Source organism: Gouania willdenowi, chromosome 15 (assembly GCF_900634775.1).
Source record: "Gouania willdenowi chromosome 15, fGouWil2.1, whole genome shotgun sequence".
Classification (NCBI taxonomy): Eukaryota; Metazoa; Chordata; class Actinopteri; order Blenniiformes; family Gobiesocidae; genus Gouania; species Gouania willdenowi.
In genome coordinates this window covers 6,828,706-6,845,854 of record NC_041058.1, presented here as the reverse complement: position 1 = coordinate 6,845,854, position 17,149 = coordinate 6,828,706, and the positions used below count along the sequence as shown (strand labels likewise).

At 37.4% G+C, this 17,149-nt stretch overlaps 1 protein-coding gene across 1 annotated transcript; it reads left to right on the top strand.

Annotated features, from left to right (window-relative positions):
- The first annotated feature begins 1,712 nt into the window (after positions 1 to 1,712).
- Positions 1,713 to 6,371, top strand: myoz1a (myozenin 1a). The gene is made up of 6 exons (XM_028469543.1): positions 1,713 to 2,003; positions 3,227 to 3,313; positions 3,735 to 3,916; positions 4,087 to 4,369; positions 5,494 to 5,659; positions 5,737 to 6,371. Exons 2-6 carry the CDS (start codon positions 3,229 to 3,231, stop codon positions 5,969 to 5,971), a joined length of 951 nt encoding a protein of 316 aa, XP_028325344.1. The 5' UTR covers positions 1,713 to 2,003; positions 3,227 to 3,228; the 3' UTR covers positions 5,972 to 6,371.
- Positions 6,372 to 17,149: the final 10,778 nt, after the last annotated feature.

Sequence of the window (17,149 nt, the reverse complement as noted above, 5' to 3'; positions counted from 1 at the left end):
ATATATAACACAGAGCTACAGTAATATGAAAAATATTTTAGTGATTACATTCATCCAATAGTATCAAATTCATCCTTAATCTAATCTGAGCACCAATAAAAACCCAACGTTAAAGAGGTCAGGCAAGGATTTTATATCAAACTGTTGATGGTGTTCTGATAAATGATGGTACTGCATCATCTGCATCTCAATAATATGCAAAATAAACATGTTAAAACATTATACAGAAGGCTGATCTTACAAATAATTATCTATGGGTTGTATTGTCATTTTATTATAGCTGTTTGGTTGCAAAATATTGCAATAGCATAAAGTGGGGGGGAAAAAGCTATGTATTGCACTACTTTGAAAAAGTAACCATAACTAACACTCAGGTCACATTTTCTTTGCAGATTATGTAATTTATACCTTCTATTATTTTCTATACCATTACACTGAGTAGGGCTATCATTGTGAATCAATCAGTCTAAATCAAGGCACTAGTCTTGCTCCATCTTGGGTATACAGTATGGTAAAATAAGACATTGATCTACTGCAAGTCAAACACAAACATAGACTATTACACCAACCAACGCTGCACTGCAATCTGCATTTCCAGAACCAACAATCTCCACACTGAGGCGGCAATGACAACAGAAATGCCACCAAGCGTCCTCTTTTAAAATGTCATTCATTTAGTAAAATTTGTCTCCTTTCTCTTCAAAGTAAAGATGACAGTTGTTTTTGGAATTCACAAGTTATTTCAAAATGGTTTCAATAACCACAACCCTCTTAATCAAACTGTCAAATTATTCTCACTGACCCCTGTCTACAGCTCAAACCCATGATTGCTCGAACAATGATTCTTGTCTCTTCTTTATTGACTTATTTTAAACATGACCTAAACTAAGTTTCTCTTTAAATAAGTATTTTAAATAAAAAATATTCTGGCCACAAACCTCTGGTTTTCAGTAAAAGTGTTGGGGTTAGAAGTTTTGGTAACACTTTACTTTAAGTTTTATACATAAGGCTGACATTACATTGTCATATCTGTAATTAGCATGAATAAGGTGTCATAAAGGATGTCATTAAGTGTCATTATGACACCTTTGAAGCTATGTTTGCATTTTTTGGGTTGGGTGGAGAGGGATCTAGTGGGGTTAGAAGTTAGGGTAACGAAGGGTTAGGGTAACAAACAACACTTAATGACAGCCTTCATGACACCCTATTCATCCTAATGAGAGGTGTCAGGTCATAATGACAGCGTAATGTCAGCCTTGTGGATAAAACCAAGTAATCATTATTTCATCCTTCTAATTTTTAGAACAGAATTTTCACACTCTTAAATGTTCAATACTCCCTACAGTATATCTCTTTTGATCCTCCAAGATTGTACAGATAAAGATTAGAACATCTGACCACTTTCTCTCCATGTGTCTACTATGACCAGTAACATGATGCGACACCGAAACTGGAAATATTACACCTGGTGTCAGCCTGGAGTCTTATAGGACCTAAAGGAGAACGTACACATACATTGGCCTTAAACGAGCTCTGTGTACAAGTACAAACTCTCTGTCTCTTCTATCCCAAACACACCCCAAAGTCCTTTGAGGTTATCATATAGCAGAAGCTGATTCCTGTCCCCCCCGTTCCGTGTTACTATTTATAGGGGTCTGAGACATCTGTGAGAATGATTTTGTACCCTTAATATCTCCATCAGCACTTTCAGCTGGCCAACAGAGACTTCTCCCAGAATATTACCCCCACCCTCTAAAATCTCTTTTCGTACCCCTAAACCCGTCCTCCTCCTCCTGCCTAGACACCAACACTCCGGCCACTCACACAACCAAACCCTCTGGAAGATCTGGATTTACACATCCAGGGACCTGGGTGTAGGGACTTGCAGGATTGGAAGTACTGAGGGATTTCTAAAGCTCACCAGCAGCCAGGTCCGGATCTTATCTCAACTATTCGGCATTTTGCGGTTCATCTCTCATCCAAGGATTACAACAAAAAAACAGGTGATTTAATTTACATCCTCATGGGTGTACTTTGGACGGCTTGAGTTAACTTTTGGAATAGAGGAAAAAACTTTGTTTTGGAACTCATATTATAATGTTAAGCTAATGTTAAGCTATACAACCCTTTAACAAGTACAGCGTAGCTTAGTAATAACGTGCCAGAAAAGATTTGGACTAGTAAAAGTTGTCTGCTACTTTTAGATTTTCTTGGTCCAGGGAGTGGTTGAATGTGCTGACCATCTCTCTCTGTAGGCGTAGCAGCAATTTTGAGAGGTCAAAAACCTGATCTCAGCTCTCTGTTTGCTTGTATTTATTCAGAAGCAACAAAATGCTGTAAAATATTTCTCACTTACCCACTCCTGATTGTTGTAGGGAGGGCGTGATCCCTCGGATTGTTTTTATTAATTGTGTATTGTGTGTTTGAGTGTTGACTCGAGCTCTATTCCATAGCCCAGTAACGTCATTAGATGTGGCTAAAATGGCTTCGCTTGAAATGACTTTCAAAAATAGATGCAGTGGCTTGAGTTACAGCCTCTTAATGGGATGTGATGTTTTCACCACTTGACTGGGCCTTGAAGAAACGTACGGAAAACATTAGTATCGGTCTCAGTCTGTGGGTGTTAATCTGCATTTGTGTGAGGCCTACACGGCTGATGAATGCAATTGACAAAAGAAGTAGCTGAGTGCGTGAAAAACAAGCTGCTAAGATAAGTTTCAGACATGTAATGTCCTGTAACTTGGCTTAAATGAAGCAGGAGTCCACCATTACTTTGGGAACATGACTACTTCTTCGGGATAGATTCCCCTGTAATGAGGCATGCCTTTGTTTATATTCCGTGTGCATCTCAGGTGTCACCAAACCAAACATCAAGCTGCATGTTTCATGTTTGGCATCTTCACTGGGAAATGTTGGGAATCTGAGGTCGATGACTTTCCCTCTTAAACATGCATCGTGAGGAGGGTCTGTCACATTCAAATTAGCTACCAGAGTTTGTGAAACAGTATGTAGTGAAAGTAAAGGGTAGTATATTTCTCTATTTCTGATGAATATGTATTTAAGCATTTATGTTCTCTTTTATACAAAATACTTTAATTTGAAAAGGAAACAGCTCTCTGGAGAGCTTTGATTTCACTTTTTTTATGTATATCTACTTGCTTGAACCCAGTTTATTTTTTTAAACTAGGAGTAGTAACCCTCTATTTTCCTTCCTGCTCTCCCCTAGCCATGCCTCTGGGAACACCTGCCCCCCAAAACAAGCGGAGAAAGCTAAACAAGATCATAACTGACCTCTCACATATCACTCAGGATGGTAAGACCCACACAGAATTATTGTTTGAAGAAAGAGTGAATATCATGCAAAGTATTAGATAAAAACAATCATTAAAAAGCTGCATTTGTTGATTTAGCATTGGAGCATAATATCTTCTATGATAGGAATATCTGAACTTTTTGCAATTACAATCACATATTAAGCTGCACAACCTAGCCAGTTTTTATGCTTCTACTGATTTCTACAAAATGCATAAGGAACTATTTTTAAAATAAATTGAGTTAATTATAAGTTTAGGTCATGTCATAACATCTAAACTTTTTTTAATAATAGGCTCTTTTTGTTATTGTGGTCCTTAGGAACACAAAAGTGATTTATAAAACACCTTCATAAATTAATTGTATTGGTGTAAATTAACATTTATCTTTTTTGCTCAAACGTGCGCTGCCTCTTACCTAAGAGGGCGAGGCAGAACCAGAGGAGCTGGACCTGGGGAAGAAAATTAGGACTCCAAAAGACATCATGCTGGAGGAGCTCTCCCTGATGAAGAACCGAGGCTCCAAGATGTTCAAAATGAGACAGAAGAGAGTGGAGAAGTTCATCTATGAGAACAACCCTGACGTTTTCAGCAGTGAGTCTATGGTGAGAGCCCTGTTGAGTGAGAAACGGAAAATCTAGTTTTTAGAATCTAGATTGTACGGTAGTTTTTTTTAACCTAGCCAATTCTAAAACATCAAGTTTTTAAATGTGGGAATAAATATCCATACATCTCTGTGACATTTGGTGTTTTGTAACAATGGTTTTTCAATCAGGACTACCTCCAGAAATTTGTTCCCTCTCTGGGAGGTGAGATCGGAGGTCAGACGATCAACATCGGAGGTCACCTTTTGAGCAAACAGACAGCACATCTGTATATTGGACAGGCTGGGGGTGCTGGGGGAGCCCCGGTGCCTCCTCCAAAGCCTGGAAGCAAAGGTGCAGGTGGTGGAGCGGGAGGAGCGGGAGGAGCAGGTGGTGCAGGAGGAGCGGGAGGTCAAGGAGGGCTGGGTGGAGGGGATGCAATGGGATCTGGTGGATCTGGTGACCTTCAAAAAGGTATGTTTTGCCTACTCCTTAGTGAATAACCAAACAATGATTGCTTTTTGTTCTGTTTGTTGTTTTTTGCTGAACTTTTAATATTAATATTTTTCTTTCACATTTTCTGATCAGTTCAAAGGTGTTTGCTGTCTTGACGTTCCTTTATTGTCTTGATTTTATTATTCTTTTTGATTATTTTCTCTTTATTCAAAGTATAAATGTTGTATCAGGAGCTTTATTCTCCAAGCCACTTGAGGGTTTTTGGGGTTTCCCTGGCATGCCACTAAAGTGTATGATTTCTGTTAATGTTTGTCCACTGCTGATATTATGTTTCATTGCATTTTAAACTATGCCAAATAGAAATGAAAAAAAAACAAAAAAAAACTGCCTAATGTACACAACAACAATAACTAGAATATTTGCATTTCCTGAAGAAAATGCAAGTGAGGATGCAGGTGGAGGCTGGCGTCTCACTGCATTAGCTTAGCATTAGCAAGCATTAACTACAGCATGAACTAGCATTAGCATGAACTATACATAGCAATAGCTCGCATTAACTAGCAATAGCATTAAGATAAAATTAGCTTACCTAGCATTAACATTGACATAATTGCATTAGCTAAACAGTAATCAAGCAATAGCTTAACATTAGCAATAAGGTTGAAAAGTTTGAAAATGATGAAAAAGATTGAAATGGGTTAAACATATTAGCTGAAAATATTAAAGGTTGAATGGTTTGTAATTTTAAGCAAAGATTTTAAGGTAAAAAGTGGAGCAGCTCTGCTCTAGCTTAACGAGCGATGGGATCGGAGCTGAAAAGTCAATACAGTTTCACAAAAAATGTTATCACTCAAAAAGTTTAAAAGTTAGAAATTATAAAAGCGATGGCAAAAATCTCGGGAACTTTCGGATTATTCGGTGTAGAGCATTTAACGACAGACGGAAGAAAATAGAAATTTTTAGTGACAAAACACAAAAGGAAATAAATTACAATTTGTGAACTTCATTGTTTTGGGGGTACTGACTTTGCTGTTTTGGAAAACACCAGATTGACACTTTGTCTGCTTGAAAGCCAACCCTTGTCTTCTTAAAGTTTCCATACATCCCATCATAATCTGTAGTTGTGTATCATCTCGTTCCAGGAGGAGGTAAGGATGGTTCAACCAAGACTCTGATTATTGGGAAAACATATCTGTCCCCCTGGGAGAAGGCAATGAAGGGCGATGAGGGTCTACTCGCCACTCAGAAGATTGCAATGCCGTGTCCTCTTGATCATAAAGACCTCCCCAAGTACAAGTGCTTTAACAGGTAGTGAATCCATCAGATTCGCTTTAGTTCAACATAATAAAAGGTGTTTGGATAACTCCACCCCTTTCTTTGCCTAGGAGTGCAATGCCTTATGGTGGCTTTGAAAAGGCCAACCAGTTCCTGAAATTCCAACTTCCAGACACTGAGGCGTTGAAACCAGAGCCCGAACCTTCAGTGGTGTACCAGCATGACGTAGGCTGTCGGCCATCTTTTAACCGCACTCCCATTGGCTGGGTGGTCAGTGGCGAGCCCAGCAGCATTCACGTGGAAACAGATGCTGTGCCCTTCGATGTAGAGACCGATGAGCTGTGAAAACACAATCTACACTACAATAACACATTATCAGCAATATCACCAATAATATAACACATTATCAGCAATATCACCAATAATACAACACATTATGTTAGCGCGTTATGTTATCAGAATTATACGGCCTACAATTAACAGTTAAAGATTCAGAACTTCTCAGCATAGAAAATTGAAAGTGTTTAAAATGTGGTCATGTCAACAAATATGATGCGGTTTGAGATGAAACTCAGTAATCGATTGAAGTTTGAATGTAAATGTGTCAGAAAAGGCAAGATCAGACCATGTATGGGTAGATTTGTGGCTGTTGTGCACACTGTTTTAATGTGTTACTATCTTTGTTACTCCCCGTCTTAACCCTCTGCTCTGTTAAAACTCAAATAATAAAAATAATTTTGGGGTATGTGATGATTTCTATTTTTTGTACCTAAAAGCAAATTCCACAATAGTAAAACAGCATAAACATTTAATCTATACTGCTCTGGAATGTTCAAAAGAGCAAAGTGCTTCAACAATATGAAAGGAAATGTGCACACAGTATTTCATGAGCAATAAAGGTGATGTTTACGAAATGTTTTTCTGGGAAATGGAGGGAATTATCAGGTTTAACCAATAAATATGAAAAGCTTTGAGGAAACTTAATTCAACTTCATCGATAAAAGATTAAAACTTCCAGGCTAATTTATTGGGTACAACAATTTAAATGTTTGGTAGCCATTCCTATGACTGAGCTTTAACTCACTGTACAGTATATTGAATTGGTAAAAATTGCTGGCTGAAATTTAAACAGCCATTTGAATGGAACATTCATGTGGGTGGGAAAAGCAAAACTTTTTTAAAAATGTCCTGTGTGTTTTTGTTGTTTTCTGCGTTAATGATTTCATGTATATAAATATTTTTTGTCCTGTGTATTGATATTTTGAATAACTGTATTTTTGATGTCATTTTGTGTTTGAGTGATTTTTTTTTACGTATTTGACTTGTATTTTTCTTGTCTTTTTGAGCAGTTTGTAATTTTGTGTCTTTTTGTTATCTTTTCTTGGCCTTTATTTTTTAATAATTTGTATGTTTTGTTGAGTACTTTTATGTATTTAGAATCACTCTTTCTAAACTTAAAAAGCATATTTAGGTATACATACAGTACCTCTGAGACACAGAGAAAACCTACCTCAGAAATTGAATACAACAGTACAAGGCAACCTTTGTACAGAGTTTGCATGTTCTCCTCAGTTTCTTTAGACGTGACAATCCTTACACTTTTATAAAATAACTGTAATTTCAACAATATTAGGCCTCAGCTTACACATGCATTCCAAATGACAGACAATTGTTTATTTTTTACTTCATTTATTTAACAAAATCTCATTTTTAAAGGCACATTTGATCATACACCTGAGCAAAAAAGAAATAGAAGTTATGAAGAGAATAACTGGACTGATTTTTTAGGTTCATAGTTCCATATCTGTGATAATCTGTATCACATGAACTGAAAACAAATTCAAGTTTCAATAATTGAAATTAAACATAAAATATGTAATATAGTGGCAGTGATTGAACAAGACAATTTCGCCAAACAAAATATTTTTATACTTAACCTATTAACTGGTATTATGTTACGTCTTTGACCAAAGCTGCTTAAAACTCTGACAATTTATCCAAATGATGGAACATACAACTACATGAGAACTTTTAAAAGATAAGTCCTCAAAATTGAATGAATTTTTTTCTATTATATATATATATTTGGATCTTCATTAACTAAATATGTTCAATTAGAGATTTTTGCATTTGTCCACTCAATTTCCAATATTAATACATACAGAAATATTGCGGTGGTCAAATTGTACTTCAATCAATGGAGCTTTTTTTCCTCTATACACTTACAACATGTATCATCTTAACCGAAAACAAATGTAAAAACTAAATCAATGCCAACAGATGTCAAATATGGCTCATAGCAGCCAATGTCACCAATTCAGTTAACATGGTGCATACTTAGGTTTGGCTGTATGTGATTGAATGTGAAGGCTAAACAAATCAGTAATAGAAACCAGTCTAGTTGCTCAGTATCTTATGTACAGACACCAGCACAAGGCATCAGGAATACAGTGTCACGACCAGCTTGGAAGACATGACACGTAAATCAAAGTGTGGTTATAAAAACATGTTTATTTTATTTTTTTTTTACAAATAATGCGCAAAACTATGGGCCACATGCCCAATCTAACATAACTAATTAAGAATCAAAAAGGTGCGTAGAAAAAGCCCAGCAGTGACGAGTAGATGGGATGAAGCCATAGCAACCGGCACCGACCAGCGCATTGATGGACAGAACGTTGCCAGGCCTTGACGATCCGCTCAGGTGTACCAGCCCACGCCCATCAGCATCCTGCAAGACACACAGGTCCTGCTGACAGGGCCGTCACAACAGTTACCAGAATGGTTCCAACGTAGGACATTTACCAGAAGGGGTTCTTCCAATGTAGGTCAGTTGCACGTTGGCCAACTGCAGTGTCTGACTCTACATTGTGAATATGTAGATCATTGTGCTATGTCAGAGTGAGGCAGAGCATGTCATTCACCGACTGTGTTGAAGATGAGGTTGACCCTTTATGCCGCAGTGGTTGGTCACCAGGAGCATTCAGATTCCCAGGATTTTCTCAACAAAGTCACCCAGGTCAATATCATGTTGGAAGATTTTGAGCAGATAACACAGTGTGACTCAGACGTAAGGCAGCATAGCATTTTTAAAGTGCTAGAGTCAAGAGCAGAATCTAAAATGGGCTTGGGTTATGAGTCAGAACAATGGGGGGGGGGGGAGAAATGTATTAGATTATGGTTCTATTTCAGAACAATTCATATGAGTTACATTTCAGAACAATTGGGGGGAAGACTTGGTGATTGGTTATGATCCAAAAAGGATTTAGGTTATGCATTAAAACAACTGGAAAAAAGACATGAAAAGGAAATGAATAAGTCAGAAGAACAATGCACAAAAAAAAAAAAAAAAAAGAAGTTAGTTATGTTATACATCAGATCAATTGGGGGCCGGGGGGGGGGGGGGGGGGGCAGAATGACCTAGCCGAATAATGGAAAAAAAACAACCTGTGTTACTCGTCAGAACAATGGAAAGAAGATTTTGGTTACATATTCAAACAATTGGGGGAAAAAAAATGGTTATAGGTTACAATAATGCAAAAAAACACTGGAATTCATCAAAATGGAAGAAAGGAACCTGGGTTATACATCAGAACAATCGGGGGGAAAATATTTGATTATATGTCAGAACAATGAAAGAAAGGACTTTTTTATACATCAGAATGGAAGAAAGGGACCAGAGTTACACATCAGAAAAATGCAAAACTTGGTTGTATGTCAAAACAATTGGGGGGGGGAAGGACCTTGGATAGCCAACAGAACAATTGTGGGAAAGAAAAGACTTGGTTATGGATTAGAACAATGCAAAAAGCACTATTATACATTAGAATAATATAGGAAAAGGACCTGGGTTATAAGTCAGAATAATATTAAAGAAAAAGGACCACAAATATACAACAGAACAATTGGGGGGAAAAAAAGACTTGGTTATAGGTTAGAACAACGCAAAAAAAGGAAAATGTTTGGGTTATATGTCTGAATAATTGGGGGGGGTAAATGTGCAAAAAATGCAAAAAACAGAAAACTTGGGTTCTATGTCAGAACAATGGAAAAAGGATGAGTTATACATCAGAACAATTGGGTTAAAAAAAAAAATAAAAAAAACTTTGTTTATAGGTTAAAACAAACTTTGTTATACAGTACATCAAAAAATTGGAAGAAAAAGCCCTGGTGGTTATAACGTCAGAACAATTAAGGGAAAAAGGACATGGGTTATATGTCCAAACAATGGAAAAAAAAACCTGTTATACATCAGAACAATGTATTAAGGATTTCAGCTACATATCAAAACAATTGGGGGAAAAAAAACGTGATTACAGGTTAGAACGTCGCAAAAAAGACCAAGTTATGTCAGAAATGCAAAAAGGATTTGGGTTATGCTTTAGAACAACTGGAAATAAGACTGTTGGATGATGCAAGAAAAGAAAATGGGTAATACATCAAAACATTGCACAAAAAAAAGAAAATACTTAGGTTAAACATCAGATCAATTGGGGGCCAGAATGACCTAGGCTATAAGTCCAAACAATGGAAAAAAGAACCGGTGTTCTACGTCAGAACAATGCAAAAAAAAGATTTTGGTTATATATTAAAACAATTGGGGGAAAAAATGGTTATAGGTTACAACAATGCAAAAAACACTATTATAAATCAGAATGGAAGAAAAGGGCCTGGGTTATACGTCAGAAAAAATGCAAAAAGGATTAGGGTTATACATCAGAGCAATTGCGGGAAGAAGAAGAAAAAAAAACCTCTTTGTTAGACATCAGCACATTTGGGGGAAAAAAAAAGAAAAACTTGGTTATAAGTTAGAACAATGCAAAAAACACTTTATGTCAAAATAATAGAAGAAAATAATCTGGGTTCTATGTCAGAACTATATCTAAACAATGGAAAAAAAAAAACTGGGGTGGGGGGAGATAAAGACCTCAGTAATGTCACAACAAGAGAAGAAAAAGGATCTCGGATATACAACAGAACAACTGGGAAAGAAGACTTGGTTAGAAAAAAATAACTGTTATACATCAGAACAATAGTAGGAAGTGACCGTGGTTATGTCAGGAAAATTGGTGGGGGAAAGGCCCCCCCCTCCCCGAGTCCAAACAGTCAGGAGCAGAATCTCAAATGGCCTTTGGTTATGCATTGGAACAATGGAAAACAGACTTGGGTTAGACATCAGAACAACACAGAAAAAAAAAAAAAAAAGTTTTTTTATATCAGAAAAATGGAAGAACAGTCTTGAACTATACATCAGCATAATGCTGATGTCAGGAGGAGTCAACAGGAAAACTAACACGTCCAGTACCTGCTTCAGGTCAACATCTACAAAGACAATCAGGTTAGCAAGGGGAGTGTCAGTCAAGGCAGGTCCCTGAGTCCATGTAGTCTGAAGTTCAGCCACACAGTCCTGTCGCAGTAGCAAGCTTGAATGTGGTGAACCTTTCCATCTGTGTGGAAAGGTAATGCCAAAATGAAGCATCAGAGCTCATCTGCTCGAGCAGAAAGAGAAACCGCCGAATCTTTGGCTGCGGATGCATTTTATTTCAGAAGGGCTATTAGTCCAGAAGGTTACATCTGAGTGGCATGTACATCTAATCTATTAGCATTGCCTTGGACACTTCTGTATCCATGGTCATTTACAGTACCAAAACTTGACTCAGCTGTTCAATAGTCTCAACTCAGTCCAAGTTCCCAGGCTTTAAGCATCTTGCCACTTAAAACCCACTTAACCGATTTAACTCCTCCATCCATCTTTGCCAGGTCCTTACAAGTTCCTGTGGCACAATTAAATCATATCCTGCTAGATTGGGTGTCGTGCATTGTGTAGTATACATTGGGTCACGAGAATCAATTAACACCTCACCACCAGCAATCGTATGGTCATAAGGAAATCAAACATGTTTGGAATCCAGTCGTTCCTTATGAGGGTATCTCACAGTTGAAACAGTGCCACGGACTGGCTTACCTTAAACTCACACTGCGCATGTGTGAAGGACCGCTGTAAAATTGACGGACTGTACTTCCCACGTCTGTCCAGCCAGTTTCTGGTCCATCACATCGCCATCTTTTTTTTTTTTTTTAAAGCTCTTTTTTCGGGTTTTTTCTTCTTCATCTGTTTTAATGACGACACTAAATCAGAGTTCTTCTGATTTGGTTGTTGCATTTCCGGAAACAAGACCCCAACATGTCATGTATGAACGTACAGTGTGAAAAGTCATATTGTGTCAGAGTATCGGTCCGTACAGTGTGAGAACATTCAGGCTCTGTACTTGAGTTGCACAGTTTGAGCTGGAGCAGAGTACAACAATTAAAGTTGGCTCAACTGTAGGGAGTTCTTTCAGCCTTTCTTCATCCAGGTTCACTTCTTGATTTAGCTCAATGGTGCTCAGGAATGTTTGCCATCACCTCAGTTATTGTTGAACTATTTAGTCAATGTAAAGCCTTACTCAGATCCTTGCTGATCTTACGCAATCATTCACATAAAACATGTAAAGCTGAAGTAGTTTTGATGCGTATATTTTAACCTTTCGACAATAGACTTGTGCGTTTGTGTACATTGGACTTATACATTTTTGTGTATTTTAACCTTGGCACAATAGACTTGTGTATATTTCATCTTGCGACAATAGACTTGAGCGTTTGTGTGTATTTGAACCATAGCAAAAATAATTGTGTGTCAAAACTTACCTGGCTGTGATATTTCAATACCTTCTTCAACCTAAGCCTGCTGAGAGTGATGCCAGTCCCAAGGCTGTGGAAAAAGTATATATAATTATTTAGCACATGAGACTTGTGTATATTGACAAATATTGGATAAAAGGGTGATAGATCTTAAAGGGGACATATCATGCTAAATCCACTTTTTTAGCCCTTAAATGCATTTTGATGTATATGTTGCTCACTTGTACACAATAAACCAAGCGTGCATGGGTTTTAATTATCCTTTTTACTTCGTCTGAAACACAGAGACAAGCACACAAACTCAGTGTGGCTGCACACTCTCGGACATCTGGGCGACTGAGCTACACATGGCATCATGGACCCCTGTGCTGCCCCAAAAGTGTCTGTGTTACCTTATTCAGTTTAATCCACAAATAAACCAACTAAAATATCACAGTGCCCTTGTACAGAAATATCTAACAAGAATGATAAATTAAAATGTCTTCTATCAAACTACAAAAATGGCCGAGCAGGGTGGAGTTGAACCTGAAGAGGGGGCGGGGTATGAAGTGTCTCATTTGCATTTAAAGAGACCGCACCAAAACGAGTTGATCTTAGAAGCACATCAGAAAAGGGGTAGAAAAGGGGTGGAGCTATAATAATGAGGAATTCAGACCCAAGCATTGCAGTTCCGCTTTATATAGACCACAACTGTATGATTTATATCTAAAAAGGAAGGATTTAAAACCATGATATGTCCCCTTTAAATGTCATTTACAGTATGTACAGGTACATAAACAATGTGTTCCATTTCTAACCCATCTTTGAGCAGTTAGCAGTGGATTTGAACAAATGACCTTAAAGTTAAAAGCCCACGTTTTTAACTATTAGCTCACAAGTGTCTTAATTAGCATATTAGACATAAAGTAACCTTAATACAATAAAGTCATAAAGTAAACTTACCAGAAGTCAGAATCTGGATGTCAATGGACCACACCAAGAAATTTAAAATACAGCTGATCAAATCTTCAGTTCTTCGATATGTACGTATCGTCTGAACACTTGTTGTTCTTCTGAATATGAACAATTTATGATGTCCCATGCCATTATTCAAAGTTCAAGTTATTTGGGTTTGTGAATATTTTGTGTGTGAAATACATTTTTCTCACATTTACTGGTGAACAGGTAAGTTATTAGCGGGTCAGTTTTATTCAACTACTGTACATCCTTCTGTGCAATTATTCAAGTCGTACCTGCAGCATCATAGTAAATTTATAACAAAAAAGTATTTCTTAAAATTACAATGAGTGAATTTAATTGATTAAAGTAGTTTTTAAATGTTTCAGGTTTTTTTTTTAAATGCACACCTACATTTAGCTTCTATTCTCACCAATATCTTTGATATGTGTCATCACGTTTATCAAGCACGTCATTTTGTTTTGTAGTTTAATTGATCGGCTGCTGCAGGCTGAGGTCAAGGGCGTGGCAAGGTCAAGTTTACAAAAGAAATAAACCCTGATTCCGCAGAAAAACTGAAAGTTCAAATCATGAGTCCGCAAAAATGTTCAGGTAGGTATTTGAGTAAGTTGTGGGAGTTCAATTTGTAAGCAATATTAAACTATGACTAGGCAACAATACAATGGGAATATGTGGGTGTGATGTGTTGTTTAAACTATGATAAAATACAAACTATTGTACAGCGCTCAAATTATGCCAAAGCAACAATACAGCTCTCCAACACTGACAAAGAAACAAAACATCAATCTATGGCAAAGCAATATTACCAAAACCAGAGAAATCTCAGTGTGACAGTAAAAAATACAAGGATCAAAGCATAACACAGCAAAAAAAAAAAAAAAAAAAAAAAAAAAAAAAAAAACCAAAGCGTAACCTAGCAAAAATCTCAGCATGACAGCCAAAACGCAAACATCAAAGCGTAACAAACAATGCAGCTCTCAAACAATGACAAAGCAACAATACAGCAAAAAATAAAAGTATCAAAGCGTAACACTGCCAAAATACAAACACCAAAGCGTAACATAGCAAAAATCTCAGTGTGACACAGCAAAACTACAAGCATCAAAGTGTAACATAGCAAAAATCTCAGCGTGACAGCCAAACTACAAACATCAAAGCGTAACACAGCCAAAAGCATCAAAGCAACAATACAGCTCTCAAACAATGACAAAACCACAAAGCAAAAATCTCAGCATGACAGCAAAGATAAAGGCATCAAAGTATAACACAGCAAATAGCATCAAAGCGTAACATAGCAAAAAATACAGGCATCAAAGCATGACACAACCAAACTACAAGCATCAAAGCGTAACACAGCAAAAAGCATCAAAGCGTAACAGCAAAAATCTCAGCGTAACACATTCAAACTACAAGCATCAAAGCGTAACAGCAAAAATCTCAGCGTAACACATTCAAACTACAAGCATCAAAGCGTGACACAGCAAAAAGCGTCAAAGCAACTATACAGCTGTCAAACAATGACAAAGCAACAACACAGCCATCAATATATGACAAAGCAACATTACAAAACCACAAAGCAAAAATCTCAGCCTGACAGCTAAAAATAAAGGCATCAAAAGCGTAACAGCAAAATGCATCAAAACGTAACACAGCAAAAACACTAAGTGTGGCGTTTTAACCACTACTCAGCATATGGTTGAGTTGACAACAATGTGTGGCTAAGCTGTGGTGTATGAACTAAAATAAAAATGTAATATGTGTAGCGTGGGTTCGTAGTGTGCAGCTTGAAACAGCTAAACCCGGTGTCATGGTCTGAGTTTACCTCGTACTGAGATCGTTTATGAGCATGAATGCGCAGCTATTTTTATACGTGTTGTAAAAGGAAGTTCAATAAAATAGTTAAACATCTTATTGTCCTAATACTTCTTTGAACTTAAAAAATAAATATTTAGGGTTCTGTTTTTTAAGCTCTTATGTATCCAGCCCATGTAAGGGCCAAGCTGTACTGTATGAGTAAATTAGTTTGACACACTTGATCTTAAAGGGGACATATCATGCTAAATCCACTTTTTTAGCCCCTAAATGCATTTTGTTGTATATTTAGAGTGTTTAGAAGTACAGAAAAGTTCAAATTAGTCTCTTCAGGTGCTCCGTTGATATCTTTATATTCTGTTTTGGTCATATTTTTCAATCTGTTTCGATTTTTCGATTCTCTATCACATTTTTTGAACAATAACGTCACAGTATTTGCAGCGGAACTGCCAAATTAGGACATCGACTCCAGGCCCAACACTTCGAGCAATCCGCCATTTTTATTTCTCGCTTTTATTTTGTAGCCCAAGCTCAAGGATGCCGAAGTTACGAGAGGATAAGTCAAAATGTTCGGTTGTTGGATGTGCCTGGTTGAGTTTTATTTTATTTTTACATACATGATTTATATGTAAAAAGGAAGAATTTAAAAGCATGATATGTCTCCTTTAATAATAAAGATTCACCTACTGAGTCAAAGAGCTGAGCAGTCAAACGTGCAGAGTCCGTTGGAGCTCAAGAAAAAGCAATGGAACTGAGCAGCCACACCTTAAATATGGTGGCCTAATCAAGGTAATAAGCTTCACCTGTGACAGGTGAGTGAGCAAGAGGAGGAAGGGGAGTAATCGACTCACGCTAACCCTGGATTTCCACTGGATGCGTAACTGCTACGAAACAACAATGTCATTAAAGTCACTTTCCATCTGCTCCAGCACAGCACCATCACCGCTGAGTCATGCTGCTGCCCTCTGCAGCAAATAAACAGCAGAACAGATTTCTGCTGGATGCTGGAGCTGTGCTGCAGCAAGTTAACAAAAAGAAGTCTGTGCGGGACAGGAAGTAGCACATAGACACAGAATACAATATCCGGATTATTTTCAAAATAATACACTACGGGGGAAAATGCCGACTTTCCGGGGACCTCCAACGGGCCCATTTCGAACTCTATCCGAAAACCAAGCATACATTCAGACTCAGAGGAATAAAACCTGTACGCTGCACTACCACATTTTTGAAAAAATTAACACTTTTTTTCCGGCAATAAAATTGTGCATTTCGGCTCTAGTGGGAGCAATTCGGACTCAAGCCGAAAACCAAGCAAGAGTGGCCCTTTACATTGATACCATGGTTGGCCCGATCCGAGCATTTTTAAACTCGTATTTCACGTATGAATATTGCATTTATTCATGGATGAATTGTATGTTTTAATTCATTCATTTACCGTATTTATTTTCAATTATGGCAGAGTTGGTCCTCCATAGAACTCACGTTAATGCAGGTGTGAACACGTTAATAGACCCTGAACTATGAACTCTTTAACTAACAATCTATTGTTAGCCAATTAGCACTAGCTGCTTTGTTATAGTGTGATTTTTTGCAAAGGGAAATTTGACATTCTCAGTAATGTTTTAAGAAGTATCTGTGCCTCTATGAAAGATTGTTAATGACTGTTAGCCAGTACTCAGCATTAGCTCATTTTATAGCCTCAAAAATGCAGTAGAAACTATACATACTTTAGGCCACTTATAGCAAAAATAAAACACTCTCGGTTCTCACAATGTCAACATGTCATAAAGCTAATGCTAAGCTAAACACATGAAGAGCACAATAGGGTGCTACATAGGTTCATTGCAGTTTTTTGCTAAGGCTTTACGTTGTGCCTAAACAATCTTGAAAACTTTGGTGAGGATATCTTCTCTTAAAGCCATGATATACATTAACATTTAAGGCACTTCCACCTCCATCATGAGTTTTTTACTCATAAGAAGCTTCCGCATTCAACCAGCATCATGGCGAGAGAATTCTTGCTTTGTGACGACGAACAAAGAAGTCAGGCAGAGGTCTTTAGGAGACACA